The 24,684-nt window shown below is 40.2% G+C and overlaps 1 protein-coding gene across 5 annotated transcripts in view; it reads left to right on the plus strand.

Moving 5' to 3' along the window:
* Nucleotides 1–24,684, plus strand: part of EIF2AK4 (eukaryotic translation initiation factor 2 alpha kinase 4) — a 75,322-nt gene that overhangs the window by 11,528 nt on the left and 39,110 nt on the right. For 4 of the 5 annotated variants that reach the window (XM_030559428.1, XM_030559429.1, XM_030559432.1 and 1 more), the window contains 9 exons: nt 1,349–1,429; nt 1,966–2,114; nt 16,167–16,282; nt 17,397–17,554; nt 19,113–19,648; nt 20,034–20,143; nt 20,804–20,961; nt 21,643–22,058; nt 23,657–23,726. In XM_030559428.1, the coding sequence (XP_030415288.1) occupies nt 1,349–1,429; nt 1,966–2,114; nt 16,167–16,282; nt 17,397–17,554; nt 19,113–19,648; nt 20,034–20,143; nt 20,804–20,961; nt 21,643–22,058; nt 23,657–23,726 (1,794 nt within the window). Of the gene's footprint in view, nt 1–1,348; nt 1,430–1,965; nt 2,115–16,166; nt 16,283–17,396; nt 17,555–19,106; nt 19,649–20,033; nt 20,144–20,803; nt 20,962–21,642; nt 22,059–23,656; nt 23,727–24,684 lie in introns of those variants that run through there. The other variant, XM_030559433.1, reaches the window with a different exon arrangement.

Raw genomic sequence — 24,684 nt, forward strand, 5'->3', positions numbered from 1 at the left:
TAAGAAGTCAGATTTAGTCAAGTGAAATAAAAGAAAAATGCATTCTAAGCTGACCTTAACACTTTCAGTGTCCTTAAAAACTTAGATGCTTCTCACTACAGGCTTGCTGGTTGCTCTTCAGCCAGGCTCTCCTCTTTGATCAGCGCTTCAGTCACTTGGTGGAAGAGAGAAGAAGAGCATGGCAAACATCTTTCCCTTTAATCATGTCCTTTCTTCCCTCTTGCTTCCCCCTCTTTCCCCCCACCCCCACCCCGGCCCCTTTAGAGTCAAGTGAGCATTACCCCATTGCAGTCCCAAACTGACCAAAGAAGTGGGGTGACTCACTCGAGACTCCAACAGATCTCTCTTGTTGCCTAGGCCAGTGTCCTTTGTTCCTGTGGGGCTGTGCTGGGTTTGTCCTGTACATGCCCTGATGAGGTGTGAACTGGTGCTCTGCTTTTGGAGAGTTTTTCCCTGGGCTTGCTTTAAGCCATGGAGATATGTTTTCAGCCTCATAACTATATACATGAAATTATAACCTAGAACATTACTGTAACAACAATACTCAGTTCATCTTGAGCCTTACGAAGACACCCATCATGACAAACTTTGCATTGGATACCACTCAGTCATTTTGCAAGGATGAACATGGGGGTGCTGGGTGTTGCCCTGAGGTAGAGAGCGTTACAATAGTTTATAAAGGTTACTAGTAAATAGATATTTTTATAAATGGCTAATCAGTTGGTATAGATTGTTACAATGCAACAGGGTAATAGCTTTCTTATAACAATGACTTATAGTCATCAATAACACCTTTTTTTCTGGTGTGCTTATAGCCATCAGTAATGCATATTACTTGTTATGACCTTATTATGGACATCAATTATTATTAATCTATTGTAAACCATTTTCTATATAAAGTTTTATTTATAAGTGGGACCATATAAATTTTTGAAGTGCATTTCATCTTTGACTACAAAGGGAGTCGTTGTGTTAGCTCACACCAGAACACCAGATATCCTGGAAACTGGTCTTGTCTTCATACCACATCTCCTTACATACCTGCAGTAACTCTGTTTTGGAGTATAATAAATTCGTGCCTAAAACTTGATTTTTTTAGCATCATTAAGAGGCTATGTCTTTGAAAGTAATTTTCCTTTTGATAACACTCTCCTTCTCTTTAACGTGGAATTGTTATCATTTCCTTGAAGTAGCTAAGAAAGTGATTTGACTGTTTTATTTTTGCATCTGGGATTAGTAGATCCTTTTAAAAATCCTTGAAAAATCAATACTTTAGCTTTTTTCTCAGAAGTAAAATTAAAGATTGTTGTTTGTTTCACATTTCTGATACCAGTAAAATGTATTTCAGCAACGTGAAATTCTTGATGAGATTCAGAGAAGGGAGGAGGAGAAGAGAGAAGGAAGAAAAAAGAAAGAAATGGCAAAACAGGTATTGTTTTTAACCTAATGTGCAAGAACACTTTGTAATATTTGCTGTAAGCACTATAGCACATTATTATAAAAACTAAGGAGAATAAAATGAATACATTTGTATCACATGCTTTCTTAATTTTCTCTATGAAATATTTGTGATGGGTATTCATAAATTTAAATATTTTTGTTCTTGAAGTATAGCTGTTGCTTCTGAAATTAATTTGGTATATACTGAATTTAATCTATCTTATTGTATCTTCTGAGGGCACTGACATTCTGTATTAATTTATCCAAGTGAAAGATATCAAACAGACTAAATAAAGCTAATCTATAACCAATTTCAACATGAAATGACTTCATGTTCATGCCAATGCATAATGTTGAAACCTTCCGATTCTCAATCTTGTTCCCCAACTTCACATATGTACTCATAGTGGAAACCTACCATTTCCTTGTCTAGGTGATTTTACAGGATGCATAGTGAAGTTAATCCATGCATTTTGAGGACAGAAGCAATCCTTTTACTTGTTTGTTTCTTTCACCTATTCCCAGGAACGTTTGGAAATTTCCACTTTTACAAGCCAAGAAAATTCTTTCAAACGAGACACTGTAGGGAACAAATCTCCTTCTGGTTTAAACGGAGGTGCTCTGGAACATGGAGGGAACAATAAGCATCGCATAAATTCCACTGGGCGTTCAAAGTATGTAATGTTTCATTTTGGATATGGTCAGGGTTTTTTACTGTTTGGCAAATATTAGATTTTAAAGTGCTACGGGCATCATGCAATACTTTATAATTAGGGTTGGAAGTATTATCAACATTTACTGATAAAAATCTAATCATCTGTTTCACTGCGCACGTGCGCTCGCACATACGAAAAAATATTTCTGCAATGACGATAGATGTATACATATAGGCAAAGTAAGAAAAATGCTGCTTGAGAACTTACTAGATTGATTTAAGGATATTATATTTTGACATATGATGTTGAGAGTTTATAAATTAATGGTTATAAAGCTTTAACTTTTTGAATCTCCATGATTACTGTGATTAAGGCCTGGTCTACACTACGCGTTTAAACCGAATTTAGCAGCGTTAAACCGATTTAACCCTGCACCCGTCCACACAACGAGGCCCTTTATATAGATATAAAGGGCTCTTTAAACCAGTTTCTGTACTCCTCCTCGACGAGAGGAGTAGCGCTGAAATCGGTATTGCCATGTCAGATTAGGGTCAGTGTGGCCGCAAATCGACGGTATTGGCCTCCTTGCAGTATCCCACAGTGCACCATTGCAACCGCTCTGGAAAGCAATCTGAACTCAGATGCACTGGCCAGGAGACAGGAAAAGCCCGGCGAACTTTTGAATTTCTTTTCCTGTTTGCCCAGCATGGAGCTCTGATCAGCACAGATGGCCATGCAGTCCCAAATCCAAAAAGAGCTCCAGCATGGACCATATGGGAGATACTGGATCTGATCGCTGTATGGGGAGACAAATCTGGTCTATCGGAGCTCTGTTACAGAAGACAAAATGACAAAGCATTTGAAAAAGTCTCCGGGCTATGATAGACAGAGGCCACAGCAGGGACTCAGCACAGTGCTGCGTGACAGGCGTAACGGAAAGCCAAAGAATCAAATGGATGCTCATGGAGGGAGGGAGAGGGGACTGAGGACTCCAGCTATCCTACAGTCCCCACAGTCTCCGAAAAGTATTTGCATTCTTGGCTGAGCTCCCAGTGCCTGTAGGATCAAAAACATTGTCCAGGGTGGTTCAGAGTATATCTCGTCAGTTTACCCCCCCACCCCACCCCATGAAAGAAAAGGGAAAAAAATCATTTCTTGCCATTTTTCAGTGTCACCGTATGTCTACTGCATGCTGCTGGTAGATGCGGTGCTGCGGTGCTGAACAGCAGCATCCCCTCCCCTTCCTTTCCTGATGGCAGATGGTACAAAATGGTGGAAAACCATCATCATCCCGTGAGTGCCCCTGGCTGGCCTAGGTGAGGTCGGCTGGGGGCGCCTGAGTAAAAATGGGAATGACTCCCTGTCATTCCTGGCAGACAGTACAAAATGCTTGGTACCCATCCTCATCATAGCAGCTGGAGCCTAAGCTCCATCAGTCCCCGCCCCTGCCTTTCGTGTCTAAAGAAAAGATTCTGTACTCCCTGGACTATCATAGCAGCGGGAGGCTGTGCTCCTCTCCCCCCCACCCTTTAATGTCTTGCATGGACTATCATAGCAGCTGGAGTCTGCCTCCTCCTCATTTTATCTCGTTGAAAAGTCAGTGTTTCTTATTCCTGCATTCTTTATTACTTCATCACACAAATGGGGGGACACTGCCACGGTAGCCCAGGAGGGTTGGGGGAGGAGGGAAGCAACGGGTGGGGTTTTTGCAGGGGCACCCTCTAGAATGGCATGCCGCTCATCATTTCTGCGGGATCTCGGGCTCTGACGCGGAGCGGCTGTGCTCTCTGGCTCTCTAGTAGACTTGCCCCATATTCTAGGCAGGACTGACTCTATTTTTAGACAAAACATAAAGAAGGGAATGACCAGGCGAGTTATTCCCATTTTTGTCCATGCGCCCCCAGCTGACCTCAGCGAGGCCAGCCAGGAGCACCCATGACAGCAGCAGATGGTACAAAATGATTGATAACCGTCATCGCCAATTTTGAATTGCAAACGGTAGAAAATAATTAATAACCGTCATCTCATCACCAATTTACAATGGCAGATGGTGCAGTAGATATGGTAACCATCTCTGCTACCTTGCAAAGGCAAATGAATGTTGCTGTGTAGCACTGCATTACTGCCTCTGTCAGCAGCATCCAGTACATACATGGTGACAGTGACAAAAGGCAAAATGGGCTCCATGGTTATCATGCTATGGCGTCTGCCAGGGCAATCCAGGGGAAAAAGGGCGTGAAATGATTGTCTGCCATTGCTTTCACGGAGGAAGGATTGAGTGACGACATTTACCCAGAATCACCCGCGACACTGTTTTTGCACCATCATGCATTGGGATCTCAACCCAGAATTCCAATGGGCGGGGGAGACTGCGGGAACTATGGGATAGCTACCCACAGTGCAACGCTCCAGAAATCGACGCTAGCTAGCCTCACTACATGGACGCACACCACCGAATTAATGTGCTTAGTGTGGCCGCGTGCACTCGACTTTATACAATCTGTTTTACAAAACCGGTTTATGTAAAATCGGAAAAATCCCCTAGTGTAGACATACCCTAAGTAATTTATTTTCTAACCCCCCATTGTCTAATCTCTTCCCCATAATTTCCTGCAATTGAAAATTTAAATAAATAAATCTAGAAAAAAATGCTTGACAATAAACATTGATATTATTTGTTGAAATTACAAAAATTGAATTCTGCCAAGCCTATTTATAAGCTTTGTTTAAATTGGGAGTGCTTAACATGATAGCGATAAGTAGAAAACTTTCTTGTGTGGGGAAGGCTTAGCCATCAGTTTAAATTAAAAATATATATTTCTGTCCTTTGTGGCTATGAGGAAAACATTCTGAATGTGAATTGATGCAGTGCTGTCTTCCTAAATCTGCATTCTAGTGGCAGTTCCAGGTGAAAATTATCTGGTTCCAATTGATTTGAGATATTGGAACAAAGCAGCAAATATATTAGTCTGTTCTGATTCATGTGGTTTCTGATCCTCCACTTGAAACCAAATCAATACTAATTGAGACTACTTAAAGGAGTCTAATATATTTCCAGTAGAACAGACAGATTGGAATAGTATAAGGTGTGAATTTCCTATTCCCAAATCCTGTCTCTAATGGATAACCTGAGCAGTTTGCCTGTGTACCATGGAGTTTCTCACATCAGAACAAAAAGAAATCCTCCTCCTCCTCCATCTCTAGTCTCCATAGTTGCTGCTCCAGCATAAGGCTCAAATGGTCTCTGTATCAGTTACGCTATTGTCTCCCTTGCTGCTTGGGTGAGAGTGGCTGGTGGATTCAAGTAGTGGTAGAACCAGAGCTCTGTCCCAATTCCCACAGCAAAGACAGAGGATTCAGGATGCTACTGCAGGTTCATGTGAATAACTGCGCACCCACTGTTTTCCGTATGAACAATGGGAAGATTGGTGCACTATCTAAAAAATGCAGGAATACAAAAGACGAAGATAAGTTTGAAAAATATGGAACAAACAAGACACACTCACTCTACCGCTCTATTCCTTTGCTTCTGGTTGTTACCCATCCCTTTATCTGCATGTTGCTTTAACTTGTATCTTATCTACAAAGCATGTAGCTCATCATATTTCTTTCACTCTTCTTGTTAGTTATGGTTTGTGTTTTCTTTTCCTCCTTTGATAGCTTTATTACACACTCCTTGATTAATGCACCTTTTAAAATATTTTCTCCACAAATATTTCACAAAAGTTAAAGATATCTTTAATAAAAAAAACACTTGTGTCATCTCTATCTCCTCATGTGATGCTTTCACTGCCCACCCTCTTCTGTGGGCATTCATTCATATTTGACCGCCATTATATTCCATAAAGCTTTTTAAATATTCCTAAATTGTCTTTTCTTCTCTTTAATAAGGTTCCACTAGGCTGTACTAAGATGATTTATTTGTGCCTGCTATGCAAAAGACAAATGACCTTGATATATGAAATCACAATAATACATGCTGTTCTTATTTGTGTGTGTGTATAAACTACATCTTCTGTATTGACTTGGCACAGTATCATTTATATTTTACTTGTTCATGTAAAATAAATAGATCTTTTTTTTCCAACTCTCCTTAATATGTTGGAAATAAATAGGGACATCTGAAACCTCTCCTGGTGCCATTGTTAGTTTCTTGTTGCAGAATTAACAAAATAGTTTGCCAGTTTAATTTTTGAAGGTTGTCTTCACAACAAGAAAGAGTGGGGGTTTTATTTGTTAATGAAACCTTACCTTCTGTCCAAATACAAATTTCCAGGAGATATTACTGTAAGGGGACAGTAGATCTTACTAACTGAAATTTTCTTCATTTGCTAGTTGCTTTTGTCCCAGCTAAGGTGGTTATTTTTGTCAGGTGACCCATGTGGTTGCTGTTATGATATGAGTTTAAACTATCATCAGTGTCATATTACTTCAGATACTTGTCTTGTGATGAATAGGATTTGCTGCACTAGTCCATCTCAGAAGAACAATTTTATCTATAAGAATGAGAAATTAATTACTTTTTGTCATATTCCTAATTTGAGGACTGTATCAGTTTTAATTAAGGTCCTTGTAAAATTATGCAGTTTATTAAGTATTTTAAAATGTTGGTTAGAAATACTGACATAATATGTGCACCTGTGTAGCCAGATAAACTTCTCTTTACTATGAGCGACACCTGTGGTGAGTTGGACATAAAATCTTTTAGAAGGTCAATTTTGGTACATGCACTCTGGTGTTGACACTGGAAATTACGCAGCAGCTCCATAACATTTTAAATCCCTAAATTTTAATGGACTATTAACATTGATATTTAAGTATTAATTATATAAATATTTAATATGAGAATTAATAATAGTATAGTAACTCCATGTTATTTTACTATTTTCTGCCTTGGGAGCTGTGGAGGCAGTTTGGGTTTAGGATAGTTACATTTGCTGAATGTTTCTGCCAAAATGACTAGCAGTGATCTAGTTACATGATGATGTAAATTGTCATCTGTGGGTTTTAGCATTAAGATGAATGGGGCAGTTCACACCTCTGAACTATTTTTTTCTGCCTGTGCAAATTCAGTCATTATATTGACTACGACCAGGTCTACACTACAGACCTATGTCGGTATAACTATGTTGCTCAGGAGTGTGAAAAATCCACAGCCCAGAGCAACGTAGTTATACTGATCTAACCCCCCCATGTAGACAGCGCTGTGTTGGTGGGAGAGCTTCTCCTGCCAACATAACTACTGCATCTCAGGGAGGTGGATTAACTATGCTGACAGGAGAAGTTCTCCTGTTGGCATAGGAACACCTTCACTAAGGCTGTTTCTACAATGTGCACCTTACAACGACATGGCTGTGCCGCTGCAGCCATGCCGTTGTAAGGTGCACTATGTGGTTGCTCTTTGTCGCCAGGAGAGAGCTCTCCTGGCAACAAAAATAAAGCCACCTCTAGTGAGGGGTGGTAGCTTTGTCCCGCTGACAAAGCGGTATCCACACTGATGCTTTTCGTTGCTAAAACTTTTCTTGTTCAGAGGTGTGTTTTTTCTCAACCCTGAGCGACAAAAGTTTTAGTGACAAAAGTGGCAGTGTAGACATAGCCTAAAGTACCACAGCTGTGCAGCTGCCGCGCTGTACGTGAAGACATGCCCTTACATTTAGCATGTGTTTTTATGGTTATCCTCATCACCATGAAGAGCTAGAAACGTATTTTTAAATAATGAAAGCTAAGATTTTACACCAGGAGGTGGATTTCAAGGCATGGGGGGGATTCCATTTTAAATTCCGCCACTACAGCATCGCAGAATCCATGAGGCCCTAGCTATAAATGAGCAGTTTCTTATGGGACTTTTATGATTGTTTTTAGGATTTCTTTTTAAACTGTACCAAATAGAATAACCTGATGTATTTATCTGATAGGGCAAATGAGTATCAGCACAGTAAATTAGTTAGCTCTCCCTTAGGAGGAATAACTTGGTAGTACTGTTAAACACAACCTTTCTCGAGTGCCCAGGGAGCAGCCAGCCAGTAATAGTGTTCCAAGGGGAAATGTGCATGCTGGTCCCTTGCAAAATAATTTTCTAGCACTAATTAAATCATAAGTCTGTTAATGAAGTTCTATGGGGAACAGTGCATTGAGAGTTCCCCATAGTCTGTTTGTAGCCGCTCTATGGAGTCATCTCAGTGGCACACCAGTAATCTTGGGAATAGCGTGGCACTTATTTTCAGAATTCTGCTTTTCATTTCCGTAGGGGTTTTTTCTGCTGTGATTTGAACTGAGGGTACCCAAACTTTGTAACACTGAGGGTGCACGTAATTTGTATATAAATCTTACATAATTATTTTAGCAAATGTAAATGTGTACAAGCCAGGGTAGCTTGTTTTGGAATCTCCCTTGCTGAATAAAGATTGCTTGTTTGAGTTCACCAGCAATAGCAGCAATACTACTTAGTGCTACTAAATCTTTAAATTGCTTTACAGACTTACTGATGGGTCAGTGAAAACCTGGTGTTGGTCAGGTTTATCTTCTCTTTGCATTGATAGGAAGTGTGGGGACTAAGGCTGCATTTAGTTCTTGGCTTTTGCTTTGAGCATCCCTCCTTTAAAACAAGAACAACAAATTGCCGTATTTGTGTGGTCCCAAACTGTCCAGTTTCTGCTTAGAATTCATTCTGCACTGCTTTGTCACTGGACATATGTAATGATTCATAACTACTTGTAGATAGGAATTGATTGACTGTTATGAAGTTTTATGTGCAGCATCAATATTTGAATACTTCTTCTGACTTTATAAATGAAAGCCTCTGCATAGTGGTTTCCATTAACTCTGTTGTCATTACTACTTAAGCACTAGTAGTGTGCTTCATGCTAGTAGTCTGTATAGAGAGCATAAGGGAAAACTCACTGGTCATATTATCTCATTTAGATCCCCAAAAATTTCAGCCAGAATGGTTCAGTCATTTCTGAGAATGAGGCTAGAGAAAAGTCTGATGTTTTGCTAAAGTTAAAGTCTGGTGACCTTTTCTTTGAAAACTTCTATTAGCCCCATGCTTTGGAGAAGGAAATTGAAATTTGTCAGTGAGTGGCCTCTGTCAGGGATGTGTCTATTGCCTCCATGTGAAAATCTGCCCAAACTTGGTGCAGTTATAAGCCTTTGAAAAATCTTCAGATATATTTTTTATTTTAGGAGCTAAAAATCTCTGAAGACTCCATCCTCACTAGGCATAAAGCCTCTCACAGCTCCTAGTGCTATTCAGACTATGCATATACCATCCCTACAGAGCAACTGAGCATGCTCCCTCCATCCCAGCACTACAGGAGCAGTGCTGGACCTCCTTGAAATTGCTGCTCCAGGCCAGGATGGAGCTAGATCCTGGAACTGCAAGTAGGGAGTCTCTCTCTTCTGCTCTCTGTGCTGTGCTGTGACCTAGGCAGTGTAGAGGAAGATGTTGTCTGATATAAATGCAGAGGTGACAACAGCTGGAGCCAGGAGAGGAAAGGAATAGATTGTGATAAATTTAGTGAGACTCTGGCTGGAGTGGAGAAGAGAAAGTGGGACTGAGAGGTAGGGGAAGGAGATTCTGGGACTGGTTGGGCAAGGAGACCGAGAAGAGAAGCCAGGAAGTGGTGAGACGGAGACAAGGAGTTGGGAATGCAGTAGAGAAACAACAAACTGGAGCTCAGGGAGGGAGACTGGGACTGGAAGCCTGTGAGGGGAGTAGGAGGAGACAGATTAGGACTATCTGGGCCAGGAAACTGGGATGATGAACCATAGGTGGGGAAGGGATATGGCAGAAGAGTCTGTTTCCACTAGAACATGTGCCCCTCCAGAGCCCGGAATGGAACTCAGGATTCCTGAATCTCACCATCTCTTTGTTGTCAGCAAATATCTGTAAAACCTATGTGGAAATAGTGTGTTGAGTCCCCCTCTTGTGCTGCTCCAGGTAGAGGGTAACTTATTAGAGCTATCAGTTACTGCATTAACTGAAGTGGCAGAAGTGTGTGCAGTGGATAGAAAGGATGTCGATATAAGGCCACATGATTAAATTTGTTGTTTTTTTTCAGTTTGCTTTTTTAAAAACCCAGGAAACCACACAAAATATGATAAGAGAATATTACTGTTGCAAAGCCCAAACGCTCAAAAAATTAGGAAATGCTAGTGCAACCTTAATTAATTTTCCTTGTATGTATGTATTAGTATACAGTCTTTAATTATGTGGCTACATACTATTTTTTTGCAGGACCCCTGATTTCATTCAATGCACAAGGTGGACCTGCTGTAAGGATGAATTGGGGCTGTGTACTAAAGAAGGCTGTTGTCTATAGGACCCTGCCTCATTTGTTCCAGAAGTAGGAGGGTGTATAGTGAATGAGGCAGGGGAGTGTGCAGGAAGTGAAAAGATGGTCTCATAGTTAAGAGTAGTTGAATGCTGCCTTGAAGAATTGGATTCTATCGCTATCTTGTCCACAAAGTTCCCCTGTGACTGCCTTGTAGACCTGTTGATCAGTCGATCTAGCTTTAATAAAGCAGTTGCATGTGTTTTCTTTCTTGAGGGTTAAATATAAATTTTATTCGTTCTTCCTCAGACTGGGAAAGGACATGCGCAAAGCCCTTTACACTTATTTTTAATTGATTCACTACCAGTGCATTCCATGTGCAGTCTTCCCAGCTTTAGTCTCAGCTCATGAGGTTTAAACATCCCAGTATCTGGATTCTGAATGCCTGCAGCTTTCAGAATTTAAATTGACTGCATAACTGCTCCAGTAAATGGCTTTCATCTGCCTATCCTGACTTCAGTTCATAAATTAGCAGTTCCAGTTCAGAAGATTCATCCTCACCAGACACACAAGGTACCCATTCTTTCTGAACCACCCAGTCTTCACAAATTCAGGAAAACTGTTCTGTTTTTTTCTGGCTCGTCCCCTGTGCTGTTTGGCCCAGAACCTGCTTTCCTCACCAGGCATAACCATTCACTTCCAACCCCTAGAATCAAATCAGGGCAATTAATTCCCGTTTCTTTTGACTAATTGTTGGCATGGTAACTCCAATTTCCAAGTGTCAGCACTCTCTGGAACTAGTTTAATTTTCAAAGAAAGTGAAAAAGAACTAGAACAGGAAAATGGTACAGCATAAGTAGGCATAAAGCCTGCGGCAGGGAAGACAAGCTGAGAGTTTCTCTCATACTCCATTTGTATCACATTTGTGCATTTAATCATACCATATGCAGCACAAAGCTTTTATAAAATACAGAATTTTCTTAAAGAGAAAAAACCTCTTCCAACTTACACAATTCCACAGTGCTTCAGAGTACCCTGTCACAATGATTGTAGGCAAGTCACGTAAACCATACTTTTCCCAAGTGATCATTAATTGTGTGTTTCTTATTTTCTGGGTGCAGAGCTTGATACCCTGGGGTCTCATTTACCAAAGATCTGAGCACTCAAAGCTGCAATTGAAATCAGTGAGATCTGTGCTATGAACATGTCAAGTTCTTTATAATACTAAATATTCTGAAAAATCAGGTCCTAGTCACCTGAAATTAGCACCCAAAATTAGTGGATACTTTTGACCTTCATCTCTCTGTGCCATCATCTCCCCTCACAGTGGTTTTGTTAAGATAAATTCATGTTTGTGAAGGACTCTAGTGATGGGTGCCATAGAAAAGCCCATGAGAAAATATATAACTCTGTTTTCCAATCCAGGTTTGAATAGTGTTCAGTAAATAAGGCCTGGGCTACACATTGAACACAGAGGATAAAAGGAAATATTGAGTAGCTGTTCATTAACTGAGCACTATCCATCCTGTTCACCAAATGAGGCAGAGGTCTTGTACTAAAAATAGTGTGTGATCATGTAATTAAAGCCTGTATGGTAATACTTAGGTACAAGGAGGCCAAATTAAAGATGCACACTCAACCTTAATTCCTGCATTTCCAAACTTCTGAGTGCTTGATTGTGCAGCCATAAAAATAGATTTAACATAGATTTTTGTGTGTAATACATAATAGTGTGATTGAAGATCAGCTTAATGCAGTGAGTAGTACTTAATAATCAGCCTGAACAAGGCAAGGTTGTTGATGAGCAATCACTGTACACCTTGTGGTCAAAGTGTATTTTGACAACAGATTGGATTTTACTTGACCAGTAGATGGAAATTGTTCTGTACTTGAACAGATTTGGCCTATATTTCATGAAGAACAGTAGTAAATATACACACTAGTCTCTAAATTTGTCTGAGGTGTAAGTTACAAACTTTAGGTTCGTTTAAGTTTACCACTGTTAATAAATGTCCACACACTACATTTGAAGGAGGGCGGAATACATGGGAAAGAGAGGATTATGTATTCTTGTTTAAGAAAAAAACAAACAAACCTGTGCAGAGGCAATAAATAGGCTGAACAGTTTTGTAGTAATTGTATTCTGTACCATAAAAAAACCCCAAATGCATAAATTACTCCTCCTCCTCCATGGAAAATCCCAAAGGGATCACTGCCTCCTGGCAGATGGAGCACCACTTAGATCAATCTCTGGCTAGGCCCAAAGGCGATCTGGCTGGATATTCAGTTTATGTCCATCCCTAGCAAGCTAATTGTGCCACCTGACACTTTTGCTGCCCACATGATCGCTGGCCATGTAACCTGCCTGAAACAAAAGACCCCTAGATTTCCTATATGTTGTGATAGGATCCAGGTTATTTTGCAAATATTTTGGAGCACTTTGTCAAAAATATTCACTTAAGGAGTGAAGGGAGGTGGTGAGCAATGTGCTTAATCTTTGTTTGTGAATAGTGTGATTAACTGCAACTTGCCAACTACAAAAGCAGTTTCTCCTCTCTTGATTTTCACACCTCAGATGCTAGAAGAGGGCCTCATCTTCCCTGACTAAACTAACCTCATTATCTCTAGCCTGCTTCTTGCTTGCATATATATACCTGCCCCTGGAAATTTCCACTACGTGCATCTGACGAAGTGGGTATTCACCCACGAAAGCTCATGCTCCAATACGTCTGTTAGTCTATAAGGTGCCACAAGACTCTTTGCTGCTTTTACAGATCCAGACTAACACCGCTACCCCTCTGATAGTGTGATTAATGATAGTCATGTATGGGGAAGAACGATAATAGACCCTTTTTGTTTAAAAAAAAAAAAAATCTTAATTGGACCAGGCCATGTTTGCTGTCTGGTTATAAATCTTCAGTGACATTAACTACCTCTTAAGACAAAATGGAAGCACTCACATGTTCAGTTTCTCTAAATTAAATTAAAAAGGAACTTGCAGCCTCTGATAGTCTTAAAATCCTTTTGAAATGTAGGTGCTTGGATACCATGGTGACTGACAGTATAAATACCTAGATAGATGATGAAAACTATGAAAGTCTTGAGTAGGGTGACCAAATGTCTCATTTGATATTTAGGTTTTTCTTTTTAATATGGGCTTCTATTATCCCTCCACCCCCGTCCCGATTTTTCTCACTTGCTATCTGGTCACCCTAGTCTTGAGTTGGACATCATGTTGCCATTGGAAAATGTGTCTAGATTAATGACCTGGCAGTGTGCTTGCTCATTTTTATGCTGTTGCTCACAACTCAAAAAAGTGCTTGAATCCCACTGTCAAAAGTGACTTGGGCACTTAGGACCTTCTGGACATTTTAATCCGAGCCTCCTATTATGTGCAGTCTTTGGATACAAAATGTAATTGAAAATTTATCACCTAGTTATTAGTAGTGTTCAAAGAGCTCAGTCTTGCTCTCTAACTATTGCTGTCCCATGTGTTTGGCTCTTCATAAGGTTAGAAGCAAAAGCTGTTATTTGACCAGGGGAAACTGCCTTGAGGAGATGTTAATATACAACAGTGTCAGGTACCCTAACTGTTCTGTCCTTAATTCTGTGCTGTTCTAAACTCTAGCAGTTGATGTGCAGTACATCTAAGTGACTATTTGAAGTGCTATTCTTGGAAGTCCCATCTATTGAGATGGCTTTCAGTGCACCATCCTGCAAAATAACTGTTTTTTTCTGAAGCAGTGTGGTTTTCTTGGCTGGAAGTGTTATCACTTCTGATTGTTTTAGGTTCCTTATATTTTCAATCAAGAGACATCTCATCAAGGAGCAACTGTGCAATTTAATCAATTTATTTAAATAATGTATAGATCATCTAATATAGTGGCATGTACAATATATTTAACTTTCTATTTTCACAGGACAGTATATTTCTTTGTGTAATAGTATTTACTGTACATCTATCAGAAGAATCTTCTTTTATACAACATTTATTTCATAAATGCTTTGGGGACCTCTCTTGTTAATTTAGTTTTTTCCTTCTTTTGCATAATTGAACATTTCAAAAGGCTTCTAGCCTTATGCTAACTGTATGTGCTAACCTATATTTTTGTCATCTCTAAGTATCACTGATTGTTATTTGGAAAGGGCTTTCTGTGTGCTGGTGTTTTTGCTAACAGAATTTTGAAGCTGATTAAACCTGTGCAGGAACTTTAATTCCTGATCCTGTTAAAATGTAGATAATCTGAGTGATTTTGAATGGTGGCTGCCTCGTTGTTGAGTGTCCTGTGTGAGTGTCTGCAAACACAGCAATATTTATATTAACTTTGAAAAATACCGAGTGCCAGGCACTCTGGGGTTAGAGGGGAATAATACTGCTGTGATTGCTGGTCCGGTATACAATGGCAAGCGAAGCATTCTCTACGCAAGAAGTTAATTCTTGTGTTTCCAGTAACACTTTATATTGTTTTTAAATGATTTCATCTTTAATAACCTAATTTCCTCTTCACAACAGAAATACTATATACTATTTTGCTTCATGCAGCTCAGACAGTGAAACTAGGTTGGTCTGTTTCATATGGGGGTTCTAACATGTTAACAGAAGGCCATTTTATTGGGGTTTCCAGGAAAACAGGCAATGCTTAATTAAAAAATAAACTTGTTGCTTAATATTTCCTTTAAAAAAAACCTGTTTCTATAAACATTTAGCCCACACCTAATCCTTTTTTGAACAAAATCTAAGATTTAGGGACTAGTCTGCTGCAGCAGATGGCATTGAATTTAGCAAAATTAAATCCATTTTTTTCAAATATTCTTTTAAATATTTTGGAAGATGTAGCAAAATCGAGTGTGTTCATTTACTGTTTTCAGAACTACAGTATCAATTACTGGTATATTTAGAGTAGTATTGCAATCAGAGGCTGCAGAAACATTAAGGCCTGTATTAAGCATGGAAGCATCAGCTTAAATGCTTTGCTGAATTGGGGCCTAAGTATAGAGACCCACTGCAATCAGGGCTGCCCAGAGGATTCCGGGGGCCTGGGGCCGTCGGCAGCAGGCGGCTCTGGTGGACCTCCCGCAGGCGTGCCTGCGGAGGGTCCGCTGGTCCCGCGGCTCCGGTGGAGCATCCGCAGGCGTGCCTGCGGGAGGTCCACCGGAGCCATGGGACCAGCAAGTGGCAGGGCGCCCCCTGCGCGGTGAAATGTCTAGGGCTGGCCCTGTTTGGCGGCGGGGGGCCCCCACCGCGGGTCTTCGGGGCACTTCGACAGTGGGTCCTGGAACGGAAGGGCCCCCCGCCGCTGAATTACCGCCGAAGACCGGGTTGCACTTCAGCGGCAGGTCCCGCTTTGGCGGTAATTCACTGGTGGGGGGTCCTTCCGCTCTGGAGCGGAAGGACACCCCCCCTACCCCCCGCCGGCAAAGACTGGGAGCGGAAGAAGCTCCAGGGCCCGGCCCCGCAAGAGTTTTCCGGGCCCCCTGGAGCGAGTGAAGGACCCCGCTCCAGGGGCCCCGAAAAACTTGTGGGGGCCCCGGGCAAATTGCCCCTCTTGCCCCCCTCCCGGGCGGCCCTGACTGCAATATGTTAACTTATCTATAAGCTAATTACAACTAAGATCCTGATCTTGCAGTTGGATTTATGCAAGTAGATGTTTGCTCTTATGCAGTCTCACTGAAATCAATGGGTATCTCACTGGGTGCAAAGGTCTGCTTCTCCAGGTCCATTTACAAGATTGAGACCTGTATCAATTGTATTAGTAATATATTTCCAAACTGAAGATAACACTGTTCACATTTACAGGCGAGAACGTCAACATTCTGCATGTAGTAGTGAAGATTCTCCTGGAAATTATGAAATTTTGAACTTCAGTACTGGTGGTGCTGGTCAGCTTACTGTTCACAAAGGAAAATGTATAGGTGAGCAAAACAGCAATTGAAACTACTTTTTAAAAGCATGCATTGCTCACATAAGAGGATCGGGTGGATAGGTGTCTGCCACATGGAGGGAATCATGCTGAAGGGACTTTTAAATGGTGTAAATAGGGGTAAAGTGTGGAGGGTGGGATGGGAAGGGGAAGGATGTTGTTCTAAGGGCTCCAATAGGGATATGGAGAGCCTCAGTCAAGGGTGTGAGGGAGAAATGAGAGATTTTACTTGAGTGAATATTGTTTATTTGTTTTAGGGATATTTGAAGTGAAATGTATCTAGATCTTCGAATAAACATTTCCAGGGGAGAAAACATTTCAGTGTGTTTATTGTTATTCTTTACTTGACTAATATACTAAATAAATGGATTTGGTTTTTATATTTGTAAATAGAAGGCTTGTTAAACATTGCTACCAAATTTGAAAATTTTACAGCTATGAATGAAATACTTAAAACCAATTATAATAGTAGGGCTGGACAATACTAGGATGCCCCCCACCATTGTTAGCACTGGTACTACAGCATGAATAGGAGAGTTTCACAAAAATCTCAGTGTAGACAAGGCTAGGAGGCTCAGATAAGCATCTGAGCTTTATACACTCTGCTGAATTTAACCATCAAACTTCTTCAGCATTCTCTCTCACTATATCACTTTAATGGATTTGCTGTTGAAAATATTACTGTGAACAAACATAGTTTCATTATTTATTGTACATTTTGAAGACACATGATTAAACTATTATATATAAAATTAAGCATTTGGTCAGAGGAAAAGGATGTTTGGTTACTGAAACCTCAAATTCTTACATAAAACATATGTCATTTTATTTTAATGTAAAGTTTGTTGTACATTTTCCTGTAGTTTGATTATTATTTTTTTTTTGTCAATCATTTGATTTCAATGGAGCTGATATTCTGCAGGCAATTTATATCAAATTCAGTTACAAATTTTGTTCTCATTTTGATTAGGTTTATATTTTAAGATTGAACCAAATTAACTAAAAAGCAAACATTTTAATGTTTATTCACCATTTGTAGGAACTCTTTCAGGCCCATTAGAAGTGAAAGAAGTTATGTTTTTCTCTCTCTCTCTTTTTATGTGTAGACAAGGATGAACAGCTTGGAAAATCAGTCTACAATGCCTTGGAAATATATACTGGCAACTTTGTCTTAGTATATGAATGGGTTCTTCAATGGCAGAAAAAAATGGGAAGATTTCTTACAACTCAAGAAAAGGAAAAAGTTGATAAATGCAAAAAACAGGTACTAAATACGCTTATTTTCTATTTGGCTTGAATTTTTTTTTTCATGCTTTTGCTCTGGCTGTCAGTTATACTGTTTAGCATTGTATATTGAACTGAGACGCTGGTGATGAGATTGAAAATTCCAGTGTTTGAACATCATTCACTAACAGAGATGTTGATTTGTTCAGAGGTCATAGGCATATTTTCTATAATACATACGTAAAATCTGTTAATACAATATTAAGGAAAAATCTAGAGAAGGGGAAAATCGAGCTTCTCTGGCATAGCTCTATAGCAGAAGAAAATGTTGTCTTTGGTACCAGACTATGATGTCCTCACTTAACCCTGGGATAGGGATCTCAAGCTGAAATTTTTAGGTACAAATGTGCTGCTGTGCATGGTCAGTAGAACATATTTAAGTCTTTTGGCTTGAAGTTTCAGGGGAAAATTCTGCCTTGATTTGAAACTCTTGCAAATCAAATATTGGGCTGAGACCAAATAATGTGACATTTCAGCTCAAAGGGGGATTTTTTTTTATAAAGGGTGAGCAAGTGGAAACAGATTTATTACAGAAGTGCTATTGTAACTTAAAATACAATATTTGGGACTGTGAATTTCATACATAGCACTCCCTTTTGGAGACAAGGTATTCAAATAGAGATGTGGGACACAAAGGAGTGTGAGTGAATTTTGGGAATCTTTTAGTACGTAAAAGGCTATAACTTAATTTATAGTAGATAATTTTTATTATCTAGCTTATACATCTGACACCCTATTATTGAATTAATGGCATGTCCATCAACCCCATTTCAGAATAAGTTAGGTTTGAATAAACAATTCTCCATAAAGGAGAGGCAGAACAGAGGTGCTTGAGGAAGGGACCCCAAGAGCCAGGAAAAAGAGCTGGTGCAAACCCTACCACTCCCAGAAACACTACAGGAGCAGAATTTCAGGGTTATGTATTCCTTTAATCTTTCCAGGAGTCACATCCTGTGTATTCAGTATAATTACACTGAGTAAGCTGGTCATTCATTCTAAAATGTGCGCTTAAAGTCAGTTCCCATCAGGACACATTGCTTCACTCTGCTTGCCATCTCCTTTGAATATACTAAGTTATCTGGGCATCTCCCAGGGCCTTTGTATTATTTGGGTTACTCTGTGTTAGACTCTGATTTAAAAATTACTAATGAGTACATCTCAAAAGGCACCAGGATGGTTTTTCTTCAGGTAGCACCCAAATATTTGGATGTTGATTGAAAGTTGAGCTAAACCCTTGACTATGCAAGATTTAAGTTGGTGCTGTTGAGAGAATAGCCTTTGGTGTTTCAATGCTTCTATTCCCATCTAAATTTAGAAGCCAGGAAGTGCAGAAGCATGAGAACACAAAACATCTCTTACTGAAATTATCCAAATTTTTTTCAAACCTCAAAAAAATTGATGTAGGTCTTGGTATGAAGTTTGGTTCTTCTCTTGTGCATACAAGTTCACTTGTCCTTATTCAAAATGTACTTTTTTAATACCACTTTCATGACGTGAGATTTTGTTAATGCATGTTATATTTTGTTTCTCTTAAACAGATTCAGGGTGCAGAAACTGAGTTCAGCTCACTCATGAAGCTAAATCACCCAAACATAGTACGTTACATGTCCATGATCCTTAAAGAGCATGATGATTCAATTGTGGTAGATATTTTAGTGGAGCATATTAATGGATCTAGCCTTTCTGCACACCTGAGCAAAGAGGTCCCGATTCCCATTGATCAGCTGCGCCACTATGCAACACAACTTTTGTCTGCTCTTGACTACTTGCACAGTAATTCAGTGGTGCACAAAGTCCTGTGTGCTTCCAGTATCCTGGTAGATACCGAAGGAAATATCAAAGTGACGGACTACAGCATTTCAAAGCGCCTAGCTGATATCTGTAAGGAGGATGTTTTTGAGCAAACCAAAGTTCGATTTAGTGAGGATGCTCTGCCTAACAAGCCTGGAAAAAAAGGAGATATCTGGCGTCTGGGCCTGCTACTGCTTTCTCTAAGCCAGGGACAAGTAACCAGGGAATATCCGGTCACTATTCCTAATGACTTACCTGTTGACTTTGAAGATTTTCTGAAAAAGTATGTGTCCATCGTTTTGTTCCTTTTCTCTGCCGTCTTATTTTTTTTCCCTTTTCTAACTTCTAAAATAAAGTTTTCTGGAACAGGTTTTTTCAACAGTATAACCAAATCCATCTGTCTTACTAGTAATAATTCTATAGAAGAATGATGGTCCAGGGCTTTCTGTATTAGCCTGGAACTCTGTAGATGTGGATTCAGTTCCATGTTCCACTACAGCTTTCCTGTGTGACCTTGGGCAAATCACTTAGTCTCTTTGTGCCCTATTCTCTATCTGTAAAACGGTGGTAGTCGTATTTCCCTTCATGTTTCTAAAATGTAGGGGAGCTCTGTTTAGAGCCCAATACATAGTTTTGTGAAAAAATAGTTGTTTCTGGTTGGTTTCTAGATGTGTTTGCTTGGAAGATAAGGAAAGATGGAGTCCTCAGCAGTTGTTACAACACAGTTTTATAAATCCTCCACAAATGAAAATACCTGTAGTGGAAGAAAATCCAGATGGTAAAGAATTCAGTCTCTTCTGCTATACCCTGGCATTAAGTAATTAATGATGGGAAGGTAAACACAAATGCATATATGAAATTAGGTGCATGCAGGTAGCTTGAGCTGTAGGAATATCAAGAACCTGTGCTTATTTGTATAAAATATTTTATAAGGTAAAGACCACATATCTTTGTTTTGTAGCTACTTGATGTGAACTGGCTCAGTCTGTACCCCACCTTCAGCAGAACACAGTGACCCTGAATTAGTGTCCAATCTAGCTCCCTTCCTGGAGTCTGGCTTTACTGATAATTCAGAAACAATAACAGAATGTAAAACCTTAGCCTAAACTTTCTCCTGAGCAAGGCTGTTCCTAGGATTTCCCTCCTCTAGTCCAAAGACACTTTTTTCCAAACCCTTTCTGTTATTGTTCGAGCTAATTGTGCTTATCTAGTGGCATGATTCATTAGTACTTACCCTGAACTTTAATGTAGGGTTTTAGTACCTGAGCCTAGGAAAACCTAACAGGAGAGCCCTACTTTCCACGTCTTAGTCTGCCATCCTGTCATACTTGATCATGGTTCTTTAAAGTATGTGTCATTATTCCTTCTGATGACTGGTTAACATTGCATTGCTTTTTTCCACATTCTGTACTATGGTCAACTGTTACCTTTGTTTCAGATTCAGCAGGAATAGATTACATTGAGACTGTTATCGCCAGCAGTCACGTACCTAGTGCTGCATTCTTCACAGAAACACAGAGGCAATTTTCACGTTACTACACTGAGTTTGAAGAGTTACAGCTCCTTGGCAAAGGGGCTTTTGGAGCAGTCATCAAGGTTCAGTATGGAAAGTCACTCCCCTTCGTTTTATAGAACCATTCTTGTGTATGCATTTTTCCATGAAATATATATTAAATGTTATGGTATTTTATTTTTGAAATATGTGGAACTCTCATGAGCATTGTTATCCTTACTGATAGCCCTAAGCAGAGGCCAAGAATTGAATAGGCCTAACTACACTTTTGCTCTAGTCCAGGGGTCAGCAACCTTTCAGCAGTGGTGTGCCGAGTCTTCATTTATTCGCTCTGATTTAAGGTTTCATGTGCCAGTAATACATTTTAACGTTTTTAGAAGCTCTCTCTTTATAAATCTATAATATATAACTAAACTATTGTTGTATGTGAAGTAAATAAGGTTTTAAAAATGTTTAAGAAGCTTCATTTAAAATTTAATTAAAATGCAGAGCCCGCCAGGACCTGGGGAGTGTGAGTGCCACTGAAAATCAGCTCGCGTGCCGCCTTTGACACGTGTGCCATAGGTTGCCTACCCCTGCTCTAGTTCCTGGGCTCAGGATAGAGGTATACTGGTGAGGCAGTGTGGGGAGGCTTACACTGCAGTTGCATTTGTTTCACAGATAAATGGAGGGCTTCTTCAGTCCTGTCACTCTGGCACCTTTCAGGAGCTCCAAGTGTGAATGAACTAACAGTCCTGTAAGGTGAGATTTATTTTAACTCGCAGGTACAAAACAAACTCGATGGCTGCTACTATGCTGTGAAACGTATTCACATAAATCCTGCCAGCAAGCAGTTCCGGAGAATTAAAGGTGAAGTAACATTACTTTCTCGTCTGAATCATGAAAATATTGTGAGGTACTACAATGCTTGGATAGAAAAACATGAAAAACCCCCTCCCAGTACCTCAACATCAGAAACTACAGAAGAGAAAAAAACATCTGCCAAGTTAGATCTGAATGGGAAGAATGAAGAAGAATCAACAGATGATGTGGAAGCTAATGCCCCTCCTCCTGTTTTGACAAGTTCAGTTGAGTGGAGCACCTCTTGTGAGAGATCTTCTAGCACCAAATTTAGTGGAGCTGATCAGGAGTCCAGTGATGAAGATGATGATGGTGGAGGAGTGTTTTCGCAGTCATTCTTGTAAGTAGGCTTTAGCATTAGGAAGAAAATTGTCAAGTCCAAATTCTGATATCCATTTTACATCCCATGTCTGTTTGGTAAATAACATTTATCCATACTCAGAGGTGAAAGTAAGCTGGTATGCCGTGGTATGGTGCAAGAGCCGGTGCACCATATTGGCGCAGATCAGCTTCCTCTGGTGACAATTTAAAGGAACAGTTGGAGCTCCTGAAAGATCCCAGCAGCAGCTGGAGCCTCAGGCCCTTTAAATTGCTGAAAGAGCCCTGCTGCCAGAGCCCTGGGGCTACCACTGCTGCCTGGGGTAGCAGCAGCGGGGCTCTGGCGGTGATTTAAAGGGTCAGGGGCTCCCGGCTGCCACTACTGCAGCAGAGTCCCAGGCCCTTTAAAGCTCTGCCAGAGCCCGGGGCCCCAGGGTAGCGGTGGCAGCCAGGAGCCCCCTACGATCGTGATTTAAAATGTCCAGGGCTCAGCTGTGGTAGCAGCAGCCCCGGGCCCTTTAAATCACCCCTGAGGCTCCCAGCCGCCTCTGCAGCTGGTAGCTCCAGGGGTGATTTAAAGGGCCTAGGGCTCCCAGCTGCTGCTTCTACAGCCCCAGCCCTTGCCCCATGAATCCTGATTTAAAGCGCTCATGGATTTAAAGGCCTCGACTCTTCCGGTTGAGGCCCCACTCCCTCCCAAGGACTCTGGGGTACTAGTAAATCCTTTAAGTTACTTTCACCTCTGTCCATAATGTGCTATTCCAAATGAACATTTTAATATTTTGTATAATACTTTATTTGCCAGCAGCCAAATAGCTGTGATGAGCAAAATTTACAATAGATCAGTGACAGCTTGCATTGGGGGGGCAGAGAGGGATGGAAAGTTCAGCCTTAAGCTTCTAAGCGTTTTTATAAATGGGGTTATTTTGGAAGATAAGATTGCTCAATCCTGCTCTATTGAACATTTTTTTCCCTACCTGACAAAAGCCTGATATGCTGTCCAGGAGAAATTAACAGTGCTGCCAGCATTAGACACTGGAAGAGAAAAGCAAAGGGAGAACCAAGTGCTTAATCCCGCAAGCATGAATGAGAATAAAGTCACTCACATGAGTAGTCCCCTTGATGCGTTTGCAGGATCAGGCCATACAATAGTTTTATCCTATATCAGAGACAATCTGCTTGTTGGGCACAGACAAAAAGAAGTGGCTCCAGAAAAGTCAAATCAGATGCCAGGAAGTAGCAGGACAAATAGGAGAGTGAGAGCACGATAAAGTAAGAAAAGTAGCTGGGATGTGTTCCTCCACTATATTTTTTTTTGTCAGTGATAGGACATGATCTTCTGGGGATGCATTTCTGAAATACATATGTGAAATCTGCCTAAGAGGTGCAGAAATAAAATATATGTTTGGAAATACTTGTCTCCCTTTTAGTAACTTGGAGATATGATGATCTGTCAAGAAATATTTTTGCTGCATTTAAGCACACAGTTCGAGTGCATTTTTTTTGTCAAATTTTCTATGTTTATAGTATATAACATACTAATATCCTTGCAAAAGGGATGGTAAATGTATTCATCACAAATTCAAGTTTGCTTTTTCTTCTTTCTTTTTTCCTAAACAGACCAGCTGCAGATTCTGAAAGCGATATAATTTTTGATAATGAGGATGAAAACAGTAAAAGTCCTACTCTGGTAAATATAAAATTACTAAGTACTGGAAGAACAAAGGGGATAAAGTAACATTTGGAGGTAGGAATATAAATTTACAATCCGCAGATCAATCTGGCTCTTCGATATATAGGGACACCATTGGAGATCGTCCCTGAAAGCATAGACTACACACAACCAGTGTGTATTTTAACAATAATAAAATGGTCTCCTGCTTATAGATGGAAACTGAGAGTCAGGACTCCTATTTTCATTGAGTTAAATGAGACTACTCATTTGTAAACTCATGAGCATAGGTACTTGAAAGTTTGGAGTTTTAATATTCACCAAATTTTAGTAGCTGATCTCTGAATGCCAAAATTAAAGATGAATACTTTAAATCAATTGAAAGCTGGGATGCTGAGCTGCTTTTAGATGATATAAATCAAAGATTTTTATTATAGTTCTAGTATCAGAGGGGTAGCCGTGTTAGTCTGGGTCTGTAAAAGCAGCAAAGAATCCTGTGGCACCTTATAGACTAACAGACGTTTTGGAGCATGAGCTTTTGTGGGTGAATACCCACTTCATCAGATGCATGTAGTGGAAATCTCCAGGGGCAGGTATATATATGCAAGCAAGCTAGAGCTAAAGAGGTTAGTTCAATCAGGGAGGATGAGGCCCTGTTCTAGCAGTTGAGGTGTGAAAAACAAGGGAGGAGAAACTGGTTTTGTACTTGGCAAGCCATTCACAGTCTTTGTTTAATCCTGAGCTGATGGTGTCAAATTTGCAGATGAACTGAAGCTCAGCAGTTTCTCTTTGAAGTCTGGTCCTGAAGTTTTTTTGCTGCAGGATGGCCACCTTAAGATCTGCTATAGTGTGGCCAGGGAGGTTGAAGTGTTCTCCTACAGGTTTTTGTATATTGCCATTCCTAATATCTGATTTATGTCCATTTATCCTTTTCCGTAGAGACTGTCCAGTTTGGCCGATGTACATAGCAGAGGGG

The sequence above is a fragment of the Gopherus evgoodei genome, chromosome 4, assembly GCF_007399415.2.
Source record: "Gopherus evgoodei ecotype Sinaloan lineage chromosome 4, rGopEvg1_v1.p, whole genome shotgun sequence".
Lineage (NCBI taxonomy): Eukaryota > Metazoa > Chordata > Testudines > Testudinidae > Gopherus > Gopherus evgoodei.